The following is a 23305-nucleotide window of genomic DNA, read 5'->3' as shown; positions in this document are numbered from 1 at the left end:
TCCCCTTATCATTTTGGTAGCCCTTCTCTGTACCTTCTCCATCGCAATTATATCTTTTTTGAGATGCGGCGACCAGAATTGTACACAGTATTCAAGGTGCGGTCTCACCATGGAGCGATACAGAGGCATTATGACATTTTCCGTTTTATTCATCATTCCTTTTCTAATAATTCCCAACATTCTGTTTGCTTTTTTGACTGCCGCAGCACACTGAACCGACGATTTCAATGTGTTATCCACTATGACACCTAGATCTCTTTCTTGGGTTGTAGCACCTAAAATGGAACCCAACATCGTGTAATTATAGCATGGGTTATTTTTCCCTATATGCATCACCTTGCACTTATCCACATTAAATTTCATCTGCCATTTGGATGCCCAATTTTCCAGTCTCACAAGGTCTTCCTGCAATTTATCACAATCTGCTTGTGATTTAATTACTCTGAACAATTTTGTGTCATCTGCAAATTTGATTATCTCACTCGTCGTATTTCTTTCCAGATCATTTATAAATATATTGAACAGTAAGGGTCCCAATACAGATCCCTGAGGCACTCCACTGTCCACTCCCTTCCACTGAGAAAATTGCCCATTTAATCCTACTCTCTGTTTCCTGTCTTTTAGCCAGTTTGCAATCCACGAAAGGACATCGCCACCTACCCATTACTTTTTACTTTCCTAGAAGCCTCTCATGAGGAACTTTGTCAAACGCCTTCTGAAAATCCAAGTATACTATATCTACCGGTTCACCTTTATCCACATGTTTATTAACTCCTTCAAAAAGTGAAGCAGATTTGTGAGGCAAGACTTGCCCTGGGTAAAGCCATGCTGACTTTGCTCCATTAAACCATGTCTTTCTATATGTTCTGTGATTTTGATGTTTAGAACACTTTCCACTATTTTTCCTGGCACTGAAGTCAGGCTAACCGGTCTGTAGTTTCCCGGATCGCCCCTGGAGCCCTTTTTAAATATTGGGGTTACATTTGCTATCCTCCAGTCTTCAGGTACAATGGATGATTTTAATGATAAGTTACAAATTTTTACTAATAGGTCTGAAATTTCATTTTTTAGTTCCTTCAGAACTCTGGGGTGTATACCATCCGGTCCAGGTGATTTACTACTCTTCAGTTTGTCAATCAGGCCTACCACATCTTCTAGGTTCACCGTGATTTGATTCAGTCCATCTGAATCATTGCCCATGAAAACCTTCTCCATTACGGTGGGGGGAGGGCGAAATGCATCCTTCTCCTGGGCTTATTCCTGGAACCTTAAATCCACCTGGATGGCCAAGGCAATTAATTCTTCTAGTATGGGTGGAAGATTTCAGCATGCTAGCTTGTCTTTTATTATTCCAGCTAGCTCTTGCAGAAAATGGTCATCTGACTATCTTCTCCCCAGTGAAGCTTGGAGGCCAGGGTGCAAAATTCTATGGCATGCTCTCCCACAATGCGAGTACCTTGGTAGATTCATAGTTATTCCATGGCTGAAGATGAGGCATGACCAGACTCCTCTAATATAAAAAAAAAATTGCAAAAAGTTGTCCAAATTCCCAAGATGTGGGTTTTCTCATTCCCACAAGGGAGAAGCCCAGGCGGGGCAGGATCATCCAATAATGAAAGTACGAAGGTCACCTTGATGCATTCTGATGGGAAATGAGCCACCTGAAGTTCAAAATGCATTGGGGTAGATTTTCTAAATTTGCGCGATCGCGTACTTTTGTTGGCGCAGCAGGCGCCAACAAAAGTACGCTGGATTTTATAAGATATGCGCGTAGCCGCGCATTTCCTTATAAAATCCGGGGTTGGTGCGCGCAAGGGGGTGCACATTTGTGTAACCTGCGCGCGCCGAGCCCAGCGGAGCGGCCTCGGAGGGAACTTTCCTTCGCCCTCCCCCCACCTTCCCCTCCCTTCCCCTACCTAACCCCCCCCCCCCCCGGCCCTATCTAAACCTCCCCCTTACCTTTGTTCCACGATTTACGCCAGCTAAAAGCAGATGTAAATCTGCGCGCGCCAGCGGGCTGCTGGCGCGCCATTACCCGACCCGGGGGCTGGTCCGGAGACCTCGACCACGCCCTAGTGCCGGCACACGCCCCCGGGCCCGCCGCGTCACGCCCCCGAAACGCCATGTCATTTTAGATGCGCCCCGACACGCCCCTTTTAGAAAGCCCCGGGACTTACTCGTGTCCAGGGGCTCTGCGTGCGCCGGCGGCTTATGCAAAATAGGCACGCCGGCGCGGGAGGGCCCTGCGTGCATAAATCCGGCCGGATTTACGCGCGCAGGGCATTTAAAATCCGCCCCATAATGCATAAATTGATGAACCCCCTGCATCCCTTGGGATTACCTCCATACCGAAATCGGAGCGGCCTCGGAGGGAACAGGCAGCGCACGCTGGGCTCGGCGCGCGCAGGTTGCACAAATGTGCACCCCCTTGCTCGCGCCGACCCTGGATTTTATAAGATACGCGCGGCTACGCGCGTATCTTATAAAATCCAGCGTCCTTTTGTTCGCGCCTGGTACGCGAACAAAAGTACGCGGTCGGGCAAATTTTTAAAATCTATCCCATAATGTACTAGGTGATACATTTTAAACTACTCAAAAGCATAATTAAGCCAGTGGATGTGGAGAATGTTCTTTGTATTTAAAAGCAGTTTGGACAAGTTCCTGGAGGAAAAGTTCATAAACCATTAGTAAGGTTGAGTTGCAGAAATCCACATTTCATTCTTGTGATAAGCAGCTTGGAATCTAACTGCCCCTTTGGATCCTGCCAGGTAATTCAGCTTGGATTGGCCACTGTTGGAAACAGGATACTGGACTTAATGTACCTTTGGTCTGACCCAATATGACAAGTTTTATGTTTTTATTATAATCTCCTAGTAAAGAGGTTTGAAAAGAGCACAAACCATGACATAACATAAGATATACCATACTGGGTCAGACCAAGGGTCTATCAAGCCCAGTATCCTATTTCCAACAGTGGCAATCCAAGTCACAAGTACCTGACAAGTACCCAAACATTAGATAATTCACAAGCTACTATTGCTTATTAATCACCATAATACCAGTTTATGGATTTTTCCTCTAGGAACTTATCAGACATGACATAGACTTAATTGGCATCTCTGAGACATGGTGGAAGGAGGATAACCAATGAGATAGTACTATACCGGGGTACAGATTATATCGCAGTGACAGAGAGGAGCATCGAGGAGGTGGTGTGGCACTTTATGTCCGGGATGGCATAGAGTCCAACAGGGTAAACATCCTGCATGACTAAATGCACATTTGAATCTTTATCTGAAGAAATCCCTTGTGTATTGGGGAAGAATATAGTGATAGTATACTACCGTCCACCTGACCAAGATAGTGAAACAGGCAGTGAAATGGGGAAGCAAACCAAATTGGTAGTGCAGTAGTAATGGCAGATTTCAATTACCCCAATATTGATAGGGTAAATGTATCATCGAGACATGCTAGACAGATAAAGTTCCTGGATGGAATAAATGACACTTTTATGGAGCAATTGGTTCAGGAACTGACGAGAGAGGAAGCAATTTTAAATCTAATTATCAGTGGAGCACAGGATTTGGTGAGAGAGGTAACAGTGGTGGGGCCGCTTGGCAATAGTGATCATAATATGATCAGATTTGAATTAATGACTGGAAGGGGGAACAGTAAGCAAATCCACGGCTCTAGTGCTAAACTTTCAAAAGGGAAACTTTGATAAAATGAGAAAAATAGGTAGAAAAAAACTGAAAGGAGCAGCTACAAAGGTTGGAAGTATGCAAGAGGTGTGAACATTCTTTAAAAATACAACATTGTTAAAAAATACCATCCTAGAAGCACAGTCCAGATGTATCCCACACATTAAGAAAGATGGAAGGTAGGCAAAATGATTACTGGTATGGTTAAAAGGTGAGGTGAAAGAGGCTATTTTAGCCAAAAATTATTAATTAAAAAATTGGAAGATGGATCCAACAGAGGAAAATAGGATAAAGCATAAGCATTGGCAAGTGAAATATAAGACATTGATACGACAGGCTAAGAGAGAATTTGAAAAGAATTTGGCTGTAGAGGCAAAAACACACAGTAAAATCTTTTTAAAATATATCCGAAGCAGAAAGCCTGCGAGGGAGTTAGTTGGACCGTTAGATGATCAAGGGGTTAAAGGGGCACTTACAGAAGATAAAGCCATCGTGGAAAGATTAAATGATTTCTTTGCTTCGGTGTTTACTGAAGATGATGTAGGAGAGATACTCGATACGGAGAAGTTTTTCATGGGTAATGATTCAGAAGGATTGAACCAAATCACGTTGAACCTAGAAGATGTGGTAGGCCTGATTGACAAACTGAAGAGTAGTAAATCACCTGGATGGTATACACCCCAGGGTTCTGAAGGAACTAAAAAATGAAATTTCAGATCTATTAGTAAAAAGTTGTAACCTATCATTAAAATCATCCATTGTACCTGAAGACTGGAAGGTGGCTAATGTAACCCCAATATTTAAAAAGGGCTCCAGGGGCGATCCAAAAAACTACAGACCAAGTTAACCCGACTTCATTGCCAGGAAAAAAAGTGGAAAGTGTTCTAAATATCCAAATCACAGAACATATAGAAAGACATGGTTTAATGGAACAAAGTCAGCATGAGTCAATATTTATGTATTACTTTGCACTTGTCCACATTAAATTTAATCTGCCATTTGGAAGCCCAATCTTCCAGTCTCGCAACATCCTCCTGCAATTCATCACAATCTGCTTGAGATTTAAGTACTCTGCATAATTGTTATGAACTCTGCCCACGGGCTTCCCCGCGAGCAGTCCCTTACCGCCATGCTGCTGCCTGCTCCCCGACGTGGCCGGACGCCGCCGACATCGGGCTTTCTGTGTGGCCCGGAGGCCGCCCGTTGTGCTCTCTTCACCGCGGCCGGAGCTGCAGTCTTCTCCGCCTTCAACGCAGCACGGAGCCGCCACCGACGTTCCACTCTTCTCCGGGCTGGAGGCCGCAGTCCTCGGTCCCGCCTGGTGGCCAGAGCCGCCCCTGAATCCTCCTGCAGCGGCAGGAGCTGCTGCTGACATCAGGGCCTGCTGCTCAGCCCAGCTCTGCCTTGCCTCATTTATGTCGGTGCATGGCTGCTGTCCAAGGTCCTGCACAGTTCCTGTTTCCTCTCTAGGCGCGCGGCCGCGCCTCTCTTCAGGATTTAAAGGGCCCACGGCTGGATATGCCCCGGGACCCACCTATGGACTATTTCCTGTGCCAGCCCTATAAAAGGGCTGTTCCTGCATTTCATCTTCGCCTTGCATCGGAGTTACTTCAGTCCTGGAGGCTCCTGCCTGCCAGCGCTCCATCAGGTCCTTTGTGTTCCTCGTGGGAGCTCCTCATCTCGTCTTGTCTGCTCCTTGTGTCATGTCTTCGTCGCCTGAGGTCCCTGTCCAGGTGTCCCAATGTCTCGTCATCTGATGTCCTGCTTCCTGATGTTCCAGATTCCTTGATGTCCTTCTCCTGTGCTCTTGAGCTTCTGCAGTGGACTGGTGTTCTGTGCTCCTGAGCCGTCCTGTCCTGCCAGCCCTTTTTGTTCTCCGGATGACACCGACTCCGTCGTGGAAGTCCCGCCTCGGCTGGATTCCTTCCTCCGCTCGTCCCGCTCTCCACGTGGTCCGTCACCAGCCTCCTCGGGCTGTTTAGGGCTTGCAGTGGGACAGGGTGGTCCACGACCAGCCCATTGGGTCCGCCCTTGAAGGTGGGCTGTGTAGGGCGCCCTGAGAGACAGTGCCAATGTCTGACCTCCCCAGCTTCTCGTCCCATCTGGACTTTGTCAAGTCTCATCTGCGATGCCATCGCATTAGCTTTGTGTGTCATGTCTTCGCATCAGCCCTTCATCTGTGATGCCATCGCATCAGCCCTTCGTTTGTGATGCCATCGCATTAGCCCTTCGTCTGTGATGTCTTCGCCTCAGTCATAGTCTCATGTCTTCGTGTCAAGGCCTCCATCTGCCTTCATCCTCAGGCCGGCCTGCTGCTCCATGCCGATTCTAAGCGGCAGGTCCAAAAGGGCTAGGAATGGTCGGAGGACTGTTCACCTTCCAACATCATCTTGTTGGCTTGGGAGCTTGCAGGCCCGGCGGAGGGTAAGACCATGTTTCCGCCATGCTGGGACATGCCACCAACCCTCGGTTCAGTCCCGGATTTGTCTGGGGTCGGGCCGAGGCCCAAGGGCACACGAAAAACCTGTGTCATGTAACAATAATTTGTGTCATCCGTAGATTTGATCACCTCACTCGTACCACTTTCCAGATCATTTTTAAATATAGGGGTTACATTGTTCATCTTCCAGTCTTCAGGTACATTGGATGATTTTAATGATAGGTTACAAATTAATTAAAATAGGGCTGAAATTTCATTTTTTTAGTTCTTTCAGAACGCTGGGGTATATACCATTGGTGCAGTTGATTTACTACTCTTCAGTTTCTCAATCAGGCCTACCACAACTTCCATGTTCACCGTGATTTGGTTCAGTTCATCTAAATCATCACCCATGAAAACCTTCTCTCCAACATCCTCTTCAGTAAACACTGAAGCAAAGAAATTGTTTACTCTTTCCGCAATGGCCTTATCTTCTCTTAAGTGCCCCTTTAATTCCTTGATCATCCAACAGTCCAGCTGACTCCCTCGCAGGCATTCTGTTTTATATTTTTTTTTTAAGTTTTTATTTTGAGTTTTTGCCTCTGTAGCCAACTTCTTTTCAAATTCTTTTTTTTGGCCTGTCATCAATGTCTTACATTTAACTTGCCAGTTCTTATGCTTTATCATATTTTCTTCTGATGGATCCTTCTTCCAGTTTTTTGAATGAAGATCTTTTGGCTAAAATAGCCTTTTTCACCTCACCTTTTAACCATGCCAGTAATCGTTTTCCCTTCCTTCCACCATTCTTAATACATAGAATACATCTGGACTGTGCTTCTAAGATGTTGCTTTTTTTTAGAAATGTTTACACCTGTTGCACAATTTTTACTTTTGTAGCTGCACCTTTCATTTTTTTTCTATTTTTCTCATTTTATAAAAGTTTTTCTTTTCAAAATTTAGTGCTAGAGCTGTAGGTTTACTTACTATCCCCCTTCCAATCATGAATTCAAATTTGATCATATTATGATCTCTATTGCGAAGCGGCCCCACCAATATTACTTATCTCACCAAATCCTGCGCTCCACTGAGAATTAGATGTAAAATTGTTCCCTCCCTCGTTGGTTCCTTATCAAATTCTCCAGAAAATTGTCATTTATTCCATCCAAGAACTTTATCTCTCTAGGATGCCTTGATGTTTTCTTACCCAGTCAATATTGGGGAAATTGAAATCTCCCATTATTGCTGCAATAGCAATTTGATTAGCTTTCCTAATTTCTCTTAGAAATTCACTGTACATCTCACCATTTTGGCCAGGTGGACGGTGGTACACTCCAGTCTCTATACTCTTCCCCAACACACTAGGGATTTCTAGTCATAAAGATTCAATTGTGCATTTATTCTCATGCAGGACCTTTATCCTGTTGGACTCTATGCTATCCCAGACATGAAGTACCACCCTGCCACCAAAATGCTCCTCTCTGTCATTGTGATATAATTAGTACCCTGGTATAGCACTATCCCATTGGATATCCTGTTTCCACCATGTCTCTGGGATGCCATTTAAGTCTATGTCATCAGTCACTGCTATACACTCTAATTCTCCCATCCTACTTCTTAGACTTCTGGCATTAGCATACGAACATTTCAATGCGTGTTTTTTTTGTTTGTATTGGCATTCTGCTTTTCGGTTGACAGGGATACATTGAAATATTTTAGCTCAAGTAAGTTTTTAATTATAGGGACTTGGACTTGTTATTGGAACCTCTCTGTTTGGATGCCCTAACTCTAATGCTTCATTAGTATCCTTTGAAAATACCTCCCTTCGAACCACACACTGCTGAGCAACTGCCAGCTTTCCCTTGTTCTAGTTAAAAGCTGCTCTATCTCCTTTTTAAATGGATAGCGCAAGCAGTGTGTTTCCACCCTGGTTAAGGTGGAGCCCCATCCCTTCAGAAACGACTCCCCCCTTCTCCAATATGCTCCCCAGTTCCTTACAAAACTGAATCCCATTTCCTTGCACTATTGTCTCAACCATGCACCAGAACCTCTGCCTGCTCTCGGGACCTTCTCTGGAAACAAGGAGCATTTCAGAGAATACTATACTGGAGGTTCTAGATTTCAACTTTCTACCTAAGAGCTAAATTTGGCTTCCAGAACCTCCCTCCCACATTTTCCCTGTCTCGGTGCCCACATGTACCACGACAGCCGGCTTTTCTCCAGCACTGTCTAAAATCCTATCACACCGTGTGGGCATGTTTCCAGGTGGTCCTCAAACCCACCATGCACCCAGCTGTCTACATTCGTAGACAGCTGGGTGGATGGTGGATTCAATTCGTAATAATTGAATAACCAACTATGATGGCCAACCTAATCCTTCATTCCTAGGCAGTAGCCCTAGGAGAGACATTCTCAGTGCAAGAGGACAATGCACCACCTGAAGGCCATAAAGAAAGAAAGTTTCACCCACTTCACAGTATTCAGTAATTAATTCCCCATTACCATAGAAAAAACAAAACTCAAGGAAAAAGAAGTTTACTGTGGGCTCAGATAGAATAAGTCCTGTGACCAACAGACACTCATTCTACACAATAGTGCAGCACACTGTCTACCCCCCCCCCCCCCCACCCCTTGCCCTCCAATTACATAGAGCATTAAGGAACCCAAAAACCAATGGGATTACTGTGGGCTCTGGTAGAGTAAGACCAGTGATGCAGAAACACACGTTCTCTCAAGTGACACAAGTTCAAAACACCTTCTCTCTACTACATAGTGATGAAAGCTCTTGTGGAAGAGATTGAAATGGTATCTGAAAAGAAAGAAGAAACCCAATGCATACAGAAATTTCAAAATACAATAAATAAAAAGGAAAAAGCTCATTGTGCTGGGTTACTCTGTCATCAGAGGCACTAATTTGGGAATTATTTTAGAGGGAAACACTACAGTTATAAACCTCCCAGGATCATCAGACAGCAGAAATGCTATTCAAATAGTCAAAGTGATAAAAGAAGAAAGCAAAGACTCTAAACGATATTATCATGTATCTGGAAACCAATGACCAATGACCTTTCTAGAAACAGCATCCAAGAGGTAAAAAGAGATTTCCAGTTTCTAGTGAAACAGATTAGCCACATGGTGACAAGGAAAAAGAGGCTAAGCCATATTAATAACTTCAATGCATGGCTCAAATTCTGGTGTAAGCAACAAAGTTTTGGATTTATTGGGGGCTAGGGCCGTGTATGGAACAGTAAAAAGCTCTTTGTCAAAGATGGCTTACATCTGTCTGTAGCAGGAAAAAGGATCCTAAGAGATAAATTCAAATCCTATGTCATAAGGCATTTAAACTAGATGCCAGGGGTGGCAGAAAGTAATTAGAATGTCACCCCCCAAATACTAATGCAATGGAAAAGGGTGAAGTGGATAACAAAACTCAACTAAATAAGTCACAAAACGAGTCCAAGAAAAGCAGTAACATGAACGAGAAAAGCTGAAACGCTATGAGCATAAATGCTCGTAGTTTGGGCAATAAAATCCCAGATCTGCAAGCCCTAATCGTAGAGGCGGACTTGGACATTGTTGCTGTCACGGAGACATGGTTCAAGGAATCTCATGATTGGGATACAGCAATACCGGGCTATAACTTGTTAAGAAAGGACAGAGAAAACAGGAAAGGAGGAGGGGTGACTCTTTATGTCAGAAACAATATCCACTGATTATTGATAACCCTCTCCGCTTTAGATGAGAAATGAAAATATAAATATATTCCTAAAAATCCCGTGCTCTCACCTACCAAAAAAGTTCAAATGAACTATCTTTTTGATCTTTACCCAATTCAATAAAATAAATTAAGAGCAAAGAGGTAAGTTTCATATTGCCGGTGCATGCCTCCACGGCCTTTCTCCCTTCTTGTGGTATAATCATTAACTTGCCTCCTTCCTCCTTTTGTCCATTTTATTTGTATTTGAAAATAATTTTTATAGAATATTTTTTTAAAGATTTTTTCTTAAAAAAAACAAGGTGTAAGGTGGAGATCACAATTGTTTTTTAAGAAAAAATCTTTAAAAAAATATTCTATAAAAATTATTTTCAAATATAAATAAAATGGACAAAAGGAGGAAGGAAGGAGGCAAGTTAATGATTATACCACAAGAAGGGAGCACGGGATTTTTAGAAACAATATCCAAGCATCTGAGCTGCAAAGAAGAAGCACTATGGGCCGACCTAAAAAAAGATGATGCGGCATCCATTTTTATTGGAGTGGTTTACAGGCCTCCAAATCAAATGGAAGAGCTTGACAGAGATCTGGTTGAAGACATCCAAAAGATGGGAAAGAAGGGAGAAGTGGTGATTGTTGGAGATTTTTATCTGCCGGATGTAGACTGGAGAATCCCTTCTGCAGAATCTAACAGTAGTAGAGAGATAGTGGATGCCCTACAAGGGTCTCTGTTCAAACAATTGGTAATGGAACCCACAAGGGAGGGAGCTATACTAGATTTAATGCTCACTAATGGAGATAATGTCTCTAATGTCCACCTCAGCACCAGTGATCATCAAATGGTATGGTTTAATATCACAAACAGGATACGGAGAAGAAGCACGAAGACCCGAGTTTTGCAGTTCAAAAACACAGACTTTGATGAAATGGGGAACTACCTGGAGGAAGAACTAGAAGGCTGGGAGAACATGAGAGATGTGGAACAACAGTGGGCAAAACTAAAAGGAGCAAAAACCAAGGCAATTAATCTATATGTTAGAAAAGTAAAGAAAAGCAAGAGAAAAATGAAACCTATCTGGTACTCAAAGGAGATGGCTGACAAAATAAAAGCTAAAAGAACAGCATTCAAAAAATATAAAGGATCCCAAAGGGAGGAGCACAAGGAAGAATACCTGGTGGAACTGAGGGAGACGAAGAAAGTAATCAAGACGGCAAAAAGTCAAGCGAAAGAAAGGATTGCCAAAAAGGTAAAGCGAGGTGACAAAACATTTTTCAGATACATCAGAGAAAGGAGAAAAGTTCAAAGTGGTATAGTGAAATTGAAAGGTGAAAAGCACCAATATGTGGAGAGAGGCAAAATGGCAGAAATATTAAACAAATACTTCAGTTCGGTGTTCACTAAAGAGGACCCTGGAGAACGACCGTCGCTAGGTAACAAGAATCTGGAGGGGAGTGGAGTAGATGTAACTCCGTTTACAGAAGAGAATGTATGGGAAGAGCTAGAAAAACTGAAAGTGGACAAAGCCATGGGGCCTGATGAGGTTCATCCCAGGATACCCGAGGGAGCTCAGAGATGTGCTGGCGGGTCCGCTGCATGACCTGTTCAATAGATCCCTAGAAATGGGACTGGTGCTGAGTGATTGGAGAAGAGCAGTGGTCCCACTTCACAAGAGTGGGAGCAGAGAGGAGGCTGGAAACTACAGGCCGGTTTTTATCACCTCGGTGGTAGGAAAAGTAATTGAGTCGCTGCTGAAAGAAAGAATAGTGAACTATCTACAGTCAGAAGAATTGCTGGACCAGAGTTAGCATTGATTTACCAGGGGAAGGTCCTGTCAGACAAATCTGATTGACTTTTTTGATTGGGTTACTAAGGAATTAGATTGAGGAAGAGCGCTAGATGTCATCTACTTGGATTTCAGCAAAGCTTTTGATACGGTCCAGCACAGGAGGCTTGTGAATAAAAGGAGACGCTTAGGAGTGAGTGCCGAGGTGGTGGCCTGGATTGCAAACTGGTTGATGGACAGAAGACAATGTGTGATGGTAAATTGAACTTACTCTGAAGAGAGAGCGGTGTTAAGCGGAATGCCGCAAGGATCAGTGTTGAGACTGGTGCTGTTCAATATCTTTGTGAGTGACATTGTGGATGGGATAGAAGGTAAGGTTTGTCTTTTTGCGGATGATACGAAGATCTGCAGCAGAGTGGACACGCCGGAAGGAGTGGATAGAATAAGGCGGGATTTAAGGACGCTGGAAGAATGGTCGAAGATATGGCCGCTGAGATTCAGTGCCAAGAAGTGCAGAGTCATACATATGGGGGTTGGAAATCCGAAAGAACTGTATTTGATGGGGGGTGAAGTGCTGATGTGCACAGAGTAGGAGAGAGACTTTGGGGTGATAGTGTCTAATGATCTAAAGTCAGCGAAACAATGTGATAAGGCCATAGCTAAAGCCAGAAGAATGCTGGGCTGCATAGAGAGAGGAATATCTAGTAAGAGAAAGGAAGTGATGATCCCCTTCTACAGGGCCTTGGGGAGGCCTCACCTGGAGTACTGTGTTCAGTTCTGGGGATCGTATCTCCAAAAGGACAGGGACAGGATGGATGCGGTCCAGAGAAAGGCGACCAAAAAGGTGGATGGTCTTCATAAAATGATTTATGAGGAGAGATTGAAGAACCTAAATATGTGTACCCTAGAGGGAAGGAGGAGCAGGGGTGATATGATACAGACTTTCAGATACTTGAAAGGATGTAATGATCCATAGTGAACAACAAACCTTTTCCATTGGAAAGAAAATCAGTAGAACTTGGAGCCATGACTTGAAGCTCCAGGGAGGAAGACTCAGAACCAATGTCAGCAAGTATTTCTTCACAGAGTGGGTGGTGGATGCCTGGAATGCCCTTCCGGAGAAAGTGGTGAAGACTAAAACTGTGAAGGATTTCAAAGGGGCAAGAGATAAACACTGTGGATCCATAAAGGCAAGAGGATGGGAATGAAGTGAAGAGCCATGGGGGTGGATTACTGGAGTGGAGGCTAATACATGGTGATTACTACCCTTACTCATTAAGCCTTTGCAAGGTTAATGCAACTCCAGCATTGCTCTCTGCTTCCTCGGCAAGGGCAAGGAGAAATGTAGAAAAGAGGATTTGCATTCAGACAACAACCAACAAGGACTGAATTTCTCAATCTGGATAAACAAATAAGCATGGAGGTAGCTTGCTTATTGCGACGGTTACTACACTAAACCAATTAAGCCTGATACATCACTTTGAATGCAATAGATTTGCTCTCAGCTTCTACGGCAGGGGGAAATGTGGAAAACAGGATTTACATTCAGACAATGTCCAACAAAGCAATGATCTGCGCGGTCTGGGTAAACAAGTGTCGGGGCAACTTGCTTGATTCGGCGGTTACTACCCTTAACCATTAAGCCTTATGCTCACCTTTGATGCAACTCCAACATTACTGTCTGCATCAATGGCAGGGGATGGCAGGAAACTTGAATCAAACAGTTACCAACAATTGCCCTGAAATTGGTGGTTGGTGGAACAGATACGTATGGGAAAATAAAGGTGGGCACTTGCTGGGCAGACTGGATGGGCTGATTGGTCTTTTTCTGCCGTCATTTCTATGTTTCTATGAAGGGCAGGTCTTTGCTACAGGATTATTTCCAGTCTGGCAGCACAAGTCTGCTAGACTGGAATTGGGATTTGGCTACTATATCCCTGCCTCAGCTCCTCCTGGTCTGCCACTCTAGCCTCCAGAAATCGGATTTATTCTCTGAGAGGCAGGAGCTCTTTGCATCGGATGCACACATACAACTTCTCACCGGCGGGTAAAAAAAATCATACATGTGACACTCGATGCAAAGACTGGAAGCTGCTTGACTGCTGCCTTCATCTTTAATTTGTTCAGTTTCTAGTTAAGTTTTAGGTTGCTATGGGAGTAGGAATGCATTCAATTAGGGTCCTTTAAATGTATTAGTGTATTCACTATATATCTGGTAGTGAGCTACAAGGAAATGATCAAACTCTTGATAAGGATATGTAAAATTTCTGAGTTTATGTTAAAAGGCTGATTTTTTTTTTTTTTAGTGTGAAAGTGATACTTTCCTATACATTAAAGGATGAGCTTAGGGGTGTGGGTAGGAGAGGGGCTTGAGGGTAGGAAAATAGAAACACACAAACTTCTGTTTGTTGCCTGACTTTCTTCTACCTATTTAAAACAAAACACACAAACATACTAAATAATATACCCCAATAGTTTACTTCTCCTCAATACTTTTAAGATTTATTTATTCTATATACTGTCAATTTTATTGTTGTAATGTAAACCGAATTGATTAGTAACTTTGTTACTAGAACTTCGGTATATAAAACTGTTAAATAAATAAATAAATAAATTTAAACATTTCTCCAGGCAGTACTTACTGATTCTTTTCAGCCACCAGCAAGGTGATCCTCTCCTCCTAGTGCTCCCACTGGATTGTATGGAGCAGAAGTTATACTGGATAAGGTAGTACAATATATCTTCAATCAAATAGTGGATAAGGGTTATCAGAAAAGTAAATCACTTTTAATCATCTTCCACAAATGTCAAAACCTATTATTCTAAACCCCCACAAAAACATGAAAAAGGTAGCTTAAATTCTAAAAAGCAAAAACGAAAATAGTAATGAGACCAATCACCCCAACAAAATTATGCTTCAGCAGAAATCTCTTCATCAAAGAGATAGGAGGGTAATTTTCAACAGCCTATGTAAGGCTAAAATCTTCAGCCAGAATTTCCATAGTAGATATATGCACATAAATCTGTTGTGAAAATTCCTGGGTTGTGCCTGTGCATGTACTTTTCCACATATATTATTGAAAATAGCACCTACCCCAAATGCAGGGAATAGTATGTGCAAAATCATACCATGTGCATTTTTATCTGCATAGCCACTGAGTTGATTTCCAAAAGGTAATTTACTTGCTGGGGTTTATGCAGATAAATTATTTTGAAAATTACTCCCTTAGTTATTATGTTTGCATTGTTTTTCTTGTATGTACTACTTATTCATTTGTTTTGTTGGTTGCATACCACTTTGGGTAGGTTGTTGTGAACTGGAGGAGTGCTTTACAAATATCTTAATTTAAATTTTCATTGCCAAACAATTCTTGTTCTCTTGATTTAGGGATACAGTAGTTGGAGGACTGATGCCTGCCAGTATGATAGCACCAGTGGAATGTGTTTCATCATCACCGGCTCCCTCAGCAGATGTTTATGTTGCAGTGACCTCCTTCACTGGGGAAGAGTTGTCTCAAGGTCTGGACATAGAAGAAACACTGAGCCCCAACCTTTGGCAAGATAGGAAAGTGGAGGTAAACATTTTTTTTCTTCCAGAAACACTGAGGGGCAGATTTTCAAAGGGGTACGCGCCCAAGTTTCCCCTGCGTGCGCCGAGCGCGTAAGTCCCTGGGCTTTCCTGGCAGGGTGTGTCGCAGCGGCGCGTCATCCGGGGGGGGGGGGGGGGGGGACACGAGCATGGTTCCGGCCCAGGGGCGTTTCGGGGGCATAGCCGAGGCCTCTGAAACTGCTCCCGGGCTGGGGAATCGCGCAGACGGCACGCGCGAGTTACGCCTGCTCAGGCAGGTGTAACTTTTCCAACAAAGTTAGGGGGAGGGGTTTAGAAAGGGCTGGAGGGGGTGGGTTAGGTAGGGGAAGGGAGGGGAAGGTGAGGGAGGGTGAAAGGAAAGTTCCCTCCAAGGCAGCTCCAATTTCGGAGCGGCCTTGGAGGGAACGGAGGCAGGCTGCACGGCTTGGAGCACGCAGACTGCTGATTTTGCACAGCCTTGCGTGCGCCGACCCCGGATTTTAAATGATACGCGTGGCTACGTGCGTATCTATTAAAATCCGGCATACTCTTGTTTGCGCCTGGTGCGCGAACAAAAGTACGAGCGGGCGTACTTTTTAAAAATCTAAGCCTGAGATTATAATGCAAATTGACATACTGTGTGAGAACAGAAAAATATTTTGAGATCCATATTCAGACACAGTCCGGATAGCAAAGTTAGCCAAATAAACGAATCCTCTATCTTTGAAGGCATATTCAATAGTGGTATATAACTATAGCTGACTAACTTTAGGACAGTTCTTTGGCCCAACCAGACTTAGGGGGTTATTTTCCAAGGACTTATCACATGCGATACAGCCGTATTGCGCGTGATAAGTTCGCAAACTGCGGTAACAGCTGTTCTCGCGGTTTGCGAATGCAAATTTTAAAATTAGTATTCAGGGGGCGGAGTTGGGGCGGGACATATATAAAGTAGGGAGGACTTACCGCTAATCATGAAACGTCAGCGCTGTTAGCGCGGCTCCTAACGCGGCCAATAACTACACCTCTTTCAATTGAGATAGAATATTTCGCGGCGTATAGTGCGGCCCGCGATATTGCGGTGTGCGAAAATGGTTACACCCAATCCCCACACACCTACAAAGCTATTGCTACCCAATAAAAAGGCGTGTTCTTAGTAGGCTTATGTTGCCAACACCATATACACATTTCCTGTGTATGGGGCAGGCTCACTCCATGGCTGAGCAGGCCCTACGCAGACTCCGTGACTTTGGTCGCCGTCACCGCAGGTACAGGCAGCAGATCTATCATCCACGAACCTCATTGCTGGGTAAGCCAGAGGATGTTGTGATCACCAGGTATCACCTTAGCTCTCATGCCATCCTGGAAATATATGAAGACATAAGAAGTGCCCTTGAGCCTCGAAGCCACAAGAGCCGTGCTGTCCCCGGCCTCACCAAACTCCTGGCCGCACTGCACTTCATAACAAGTGGCTCCTTCCAATCCACAGTAGCTGTTGTGGGTGGGATGTCACAGAGCACTTTTTCATGGTGTCTTGAAGCAGTTATGGCCCACATGCCTCGATACATAGCTTTTCCATGCAACAGGCAGGACCTGATGGATCTCAATCGTGGTTTCTACCATTGCCCACTTTCCGAAAGTCATTGGAGCAATTGACTGCACTCATGTGGCCATCATTCCACCCCGTCACATGGAGGCAGCCTACCGCAACAGAAAGCAGTTCCACTCCCTCAATGTGCAAGTGGTGTGTGATGCTGGAATGCGGATCCTCTCAGTGATGTCCAGCTTTCCGGGATCAGCACACGATTCCTTCATACTCAGGCAATCATCTCTGTGTCGCAAATTCGAAGCTGGCCTGTACGGTGATGGTTTGCTTGTAGGTAAGAAACACGTTTCCATACATCAACCAGATTTGCAATTTTTATCTCTGTAATGGCACACAAATGTGGTGTATACTCCTGTCCGGCTGGAGTGATATGTCCCCATCACAACAGGCCTCAGAGGCTCATAATGTAACCTTAAGTGGTGGAATGGCTCATGCACCCAACCAGTTGCCATGGTCTGCCAAGCACGAGGTAGACAGCAGCCCCAGTATGGCCTGTATGTGGCATGGCTTCCTCACTTCGCTGCAGTAATGGACAGCCTACACATATTAGGTATAGCCATGGATATTGCCATTGTCAAAGGTGATTCTACAACTGTGATGTAAGGGCAGCTCACTTCCACAGGTGTTCCTGAGGTCCTGACGTTCATGATACTTCTCATGATCACTTCTAGTCAGTTGTGCACATTAAGGGGCAGGCAGATTACAACTTTTCTGTTATTGGGAATGCGTACCAACATAACAGCTGAGGTAGAGCCGATGTGTCCGTACACAATGACTGGAGTGCATGATGCATACGATCCGAACACAGGGATATAATATGTAAGGACCGTGAGGCTCCGGACCTACCACATACACACTGGTGACATAAATGTCACTCTTTAGGGGACCTTCACATGCTATACGTCCTAATAGCAGCACACCTTCTGTGGGACAAAGCAAGCATGGAGCCCCACAAATAGGGTGTTAGGATACAAGAATGGGCTGCCTCGTCCCTTCCGGTTCGACTGCATATATTGAGCACATACACCCATGTGACACAAAAATCATAACTAGTAATGGCTTGCCTATTTCATTGCTACAGGAGACTCAGGGTATGGATGCAGGCCCTGGCTTATGACCCCAATCCTCCGGCCTGCCACGGTGCAACAGATGGCCTATAATGAGGCCTTAAGGGCCACACGCTCAGTCATCAAACGTACCATTGGCCTTCTGAAGAGCCGCTTCCAATGTTTGGACAAGACTGAGGGAGCTTTACTGTATGCTTCCCCCAAGGTTGCTAGGATAATCCTACTTTGCTGTGTTTTCCATAACGTGGCTCTTCAGCATGGAATACCTATGGCTATAGCTCCTGATCTCAGACCTGATCCCCCATGTGTGCGTGCACGACTGCATGAGAACACAGTCAGTGGCAGCCAGCTTCGCCAACACCTTATACAGACACACTTTTAAGGAAGGCATGGGACAGAACCCTGCCCCCAGCAGGGCAGTTCGCACAATGATGGGTTAAGACATATTTGAATGTGCAGACCTATTGTTTAGTCTGCTACTTGCATGACTTGCTAAATCTGTCCACCCAACAACTGTTTGGGGGTGGTGCTCTACATCTGAGAGTATAGCCCACAACAGGGTGCGTAAGGGCTGGCTCGAGGCACTGCTGAGGTGCTCAATGTGTGTTACTGATTCAGTGGCATTGGAGGAAGCACTAACTACATACTGACGTGCCACCAAGGATGAAAGTACTGTATAACTTGTCCTCATGAGACACAACACACTTACAGGCTTCACCAGATTTGCTAACACCTTACACCAATTGTACCTGTAATGGCCCTTACCTCTGTCAATCCCTAATGCCAGGACTGTGACATGCATATAGGTGCTTCATTTACGGCCATAAGGACTAATGAACCCTACAAATGTCACATTTCCCTTATTTGCGAACCCTCAATATTATTGTCATGTGCGTCTTGCAGCAATACTAACGACCCTTCAGTCTGCAAGTGGTATCAGTGAGGACCTAGGCAGCACAGCCTCAATACACAGCAGGGAACACATACCAGCCCTACAACATCCTGATGCCCCATGAATGGGTGCGTGAGAAACAAAAGCATCTGGCGCTGCACAGACGTATCTAAAGGTCCCTTATCACTGTAGCATCCCACATCCACAAACCTCTGGGGTCATTGCAGCTGGCTGAAAGGAAAGCCATCTATGTTCTTGCATGCACATGGTTGTGCCGGCTGTATGCTGCTAAAAGAAATCATTGTGAATGAAAGGAGATGCATGTATAGTTAGCTTTCCCTCACTGCTATGGCAGTATTTAGCCCACTGTGCTGTCATGGGGACAATAATACTATGTATCAGACTCCATAACCACAGGTAGTACAGACATGAAACATCGGTCACAGTTTGTACAGTGCCTGCTCCCATGAGTCAGTGGTTGTGTTTCACACACACCCTTCACTGGCCTCCCTCTAAGCGAATATGCATGTAGATGTGTACAGGCCTACATATCCATGCATTAGCACTTGACAATAATTGCTGCTCACATCATGTTGTTGGCTGTGACTGTGATGTGGAGGTCAATGAGCAGCCTGGCATAGCTGTCACAACAGGGTAGTAGGGGCTTCAAAGGCTGCAGCCACCATTTATCTTGTGTATGAATGTCAATCCTGAGGTGCACATTGGGATATGGTACATGTATATGGTATGTGAATGTTAGTACAGTATGTTATGCCTAGGCCATCATGTCCCCCACTAACAGTACGAACTGTTTAGTGACAGTACAACTACTGATGGAACAGCAGCAGAGCTCAGCCTTGGTGTATACGTAACACCTTGCATCCAATGCATACCAAACACCTGTTTCATGCCAGATATGGGACACATTATCTGATGGAGTCAGTGAACAACACAGTGTGCATGTGAAGCAAGGAAATAGCCACCTGGACATGCATGCTCATGGTACGAGCACACACATAGGCCATCTGTCTGGTCATGAGATAGATGTCCCCTGTTGGGACACCCAGCCACCATTTCATGGAGGCCTTAAACGCTCCTGTCATCACATATCACTTGTAGAAACTAGCAGTAGTGCTGTCTGCACGGAGCTGCCACATGGGAGTACACACCCACATGTAACTTTTTCCGCACAAAAGGTGATGGCCTGACTGTTGGCAGCCACCTCGCAAAAAGGCTTTCACCAACAGCACAACTGATTGGCCAAACTGCCAAAGGGAGGATGCATGCATGTGTGAAGTGCTGTATTGAGTGATAGATGGGCATTACTGAGGAGTGAGCCCTCACAAGTGGACTGACAGGTGGATGTGACAGTGATGCAGTCCCCATCAATGTGGTGTCAAGTGCCCTTCAAATGTCTATAAGGTTCAGAAAATAGCTGCCTGCAATCTAGATAAACATGGAGATCTGTGCACATTGCCAATGAGGCTGTCAGGACTGTAACAGAGTGCCTCTTCACTCAGGCCCTCAGCAGATGGCCTGCGCAACCACACACAAATGGGTCAGAGTGCAAAAGGCACAGATCTGGGTGTGGCTGGTGCACATGCAGTTGGTTCAATAGCACAGAAGCATGCTGTGTACTGTGGAAGCACCTCCTACCAGGCATTTGTACCCCACAGCACGCTTCTGGTGAGCCGACACACTGTCATTCACGCTCCTCCAAACAGAGCCCATCATATTAACGGTGTTGGCTCTACCAACGCCATCATCATAGCTGCCTTACAGCACAGTATGATGAAAAACTAATGTCCACGGGTAATCCATCATTAATGACAGATGATCACACAGCCTTCCAGCAGAGGTCCTGATGTCCAAATAATCATATGTGAATGTGTCCCTGGAGCATATGCCTTTCGCTGATCCCGCATTACCCATGTGTGTTCCATATGGAGGTGGCAGAACACAAGAGGAGGCTGCACAGCGTGGAATGTATGGATGAAGGGGGCCGGATATAGGGCTATGCAGGTGTACAACCCACTCCCCTTTTCTAAAATGTGTCGTACTCCTGTGCGGCACCAAACAAGGGGAGGTATCGGAAGAATAGGTGATCAATGAGCGGGAACAATGAATGTGTGCTAGGTGTCTGGATAGAGGGTGCCAGCCTTTCAGCACACAACATATGGGCAACATATTCCAGAGCTCTGTGGAACAGCTGCATGTGGATGGGTGTCAGTGACAATCCACTAACTGACACACATAACTGTACAGCAACAGCTGCTTCCACGCTTGCCACTTGCAGTGATGAGGACACCAGGGGTTCAGACAGGATGCCTAAATAATGTCTTGCACTCTCACAATATTGGAACCATTTGTGGGTGATAAGGTATGGTGGATTAACTGCACTGTCACACTCATACTGTACAGTACAATGGCACGCTGGCCTGGAAGGTGAACAGTTGGAATGATGTTAGGTCTGCACTCTGACCAGACCCCTATCTCCACCTAGTCCGCCCACAATATATCGAACTCCATCCCACCCAGCTTCTGTAAATGCCACATGCCGATGTACACATACAGCCTTCATGTACTGTACCGTATAAGGGTGCACCCTTCAGGCAGCAGGCCACATGCCTGCACCCGGAGATGTCCTCCACAAGGGGATATCAGGAGGGCCAAAGTAGCCATGAGCCCCTGCCATTCCCGGCTACAGTGTGGTAATACCTGCCACTTGGACAAGCACATGTGCATCCTTAACAATTGTGCCCCATGCAGCTCCACAGTTCTGTGGTCCAGGAGCTCCATTAGCTGGATGTGCAGACGTTAAACAGGCTGAAGGCTACATGTTGTATTCTCGGACATGGCAACCTGTCCTTCAAGAGGTGGAATGTGTCAGGGAAGCAAGCTGTGCCTAAGGGTGCTGACAAACAGCATTGCAGTGTTCAGTGTTGCGCCTATCCTGTGAACCACCTTACAGCATGTATGGCAAGAGGTAGAAGACTCTGAGATTCCGGATATCCACTTACACTGGCAGACCATCTGTCAGGGATTGTGTCCTCCACGGCCGCACAAACCTACACATAATGGAACATAAGAACATAAGAAATTGCCATGCTGGGTCAGACCAAGGGTCCATCAAGCCCAGCATCCTGTTTCCAACAGAGGCCAAAACCAAAGGGATGACGCTGTCTGTCTGAAATCAGTGGCAGCTTTCGCTTCAGATGTCTTCTATCTCACTCAGCTACTTTATTTATTTATTATTTTTTATATATACCGTCATTCGATCTGAGATATCACATCGGTTACATTCAGGTACTGTAGGTATTTCTCTATCCCCAGAGAGCTTACAATAAGTTTGTACCTGAGGCAATGGAAGGTAAAGTGACTTGCCCAAGGACACAAGGAGGGACACCCGGTGATATATACAGCCTCGCACATTGGGACTATGGCAATGCCTGACAGCCTATATGTGGACAAGACCCTTTAGCTCGCTGCCCAACTATGTATTCCACAGGAGCTGCCGGACAGTGGTTTTCCCAGTCAGTGCTAACTGAGCTGTGTGCAACAATAGAGGGAATATGGGCCAGATATGGGCCTACATGTCCCTCTGAATGAGATAGATGCACCCATATCGCTCCGTTTGGAGGGTATACGTCCCATTCACATGAGATCCCTCAAGAAAGGCTTGCAGGTACAGGAGCCTCAAGACAGAGTATGTAGAAGAACAGGATTGAGGTGGGTATATTATGTGATGGTGGCACTGGTCATACAGTATGTGCAAACACTAATATTCTGCTGATAATGATGTCTGAGCAACATTGGTTACCTGCAACCTTTTGAACAGCACACCTGTATGGAGGAAAGTCCACTGGGGTTATGCAGCATGTTAATGTTTGTTCTGTTAAGTCATTAATGTATACCTAATATTTTTAAACACAGACAAATTCCTGTCAGTGGACTGCACTGGTTGTCCAAATAACATGCACAATCAGCAATGTCAGTAAACCTTGGAGAGTGGCTTGTATATCTGTGTCTGGTGAGGTAATATATATGAAGAGACTGTAGGACTGTGGACTACACTGTGTTGCCCATCACACAGTGTTCACATGTTGGACGTGGTGAACATTATAAAGGGTGTATGCACACCCCACAGCTGGGAGACGGCACCGGAGGGATGGGTGTCATAACGGATGGTCACCACTTCGTGCAACCTTTGCCCTTTTCTGCCCATCCAATTAATATACTGGTAGTCAACACTGACTGCACACTAGCAGTCACCACATCTGTGTGCACATGGACACCATATCGACACACTTAAGGCCGGTTGAACATGCCTTACACAGGTTGCACCATGTAAATGGGTCTGACACATTAGCCTTAATATATTAACCTCTCCGTACAACTGGCAACAGCATAGTAACCTGTCCGCTGACAGTCTGTGCAACTGTGTTAATACACGGCATGCAGATAGCTACATAACCCTTCCCATGCCTCACCTTTCAGTGGCCCACAACCTTAAGGCTAGCACAGTAACTATAGGAAACCTTCCCTGCCACACAAGG

The 23305-nt window shown here is 45.1% G+C and overlaps 1 protein-coding gene across 1 annotated transcript in view; it reads left to right on the top strand.

The window, feature by feature from the left end:
• LOC115092958 (E3 ubiquitin-protein ligase HERC2-like) overlaps window positions 1–23305 on the top strand; it is a 2733734-nt gene that overhangs the window by 1706386 nt on the left and 1004043 nt on the right. Inside the window, 1 exon segment of the mRNA XM_029604466.1 lies at window positions 15005–15191. Within this exon segment, the coding sequence (XP_029460326.1) occupies window positions 15005–15191 (187 nt within the window).

Source organism: Rhinatrema bivittatum, chromosome 5 (assembly GCF_901001135.1).
Source record: "Rhinatrema bivittatum chromosome 5, aRhiBiv1.1, whole genome shotgun sequence".
NCBI classification, from domain to species: Eukaryota; Metazoa; Chordata; class Amphibia; order Gymnophiona; family Rhinatrematidae; genus Rhinatrema; species Rhinatrema bivittatum.
This window is presented reverse-complemented; position numbering and strand designations above follow the sequence as displayed.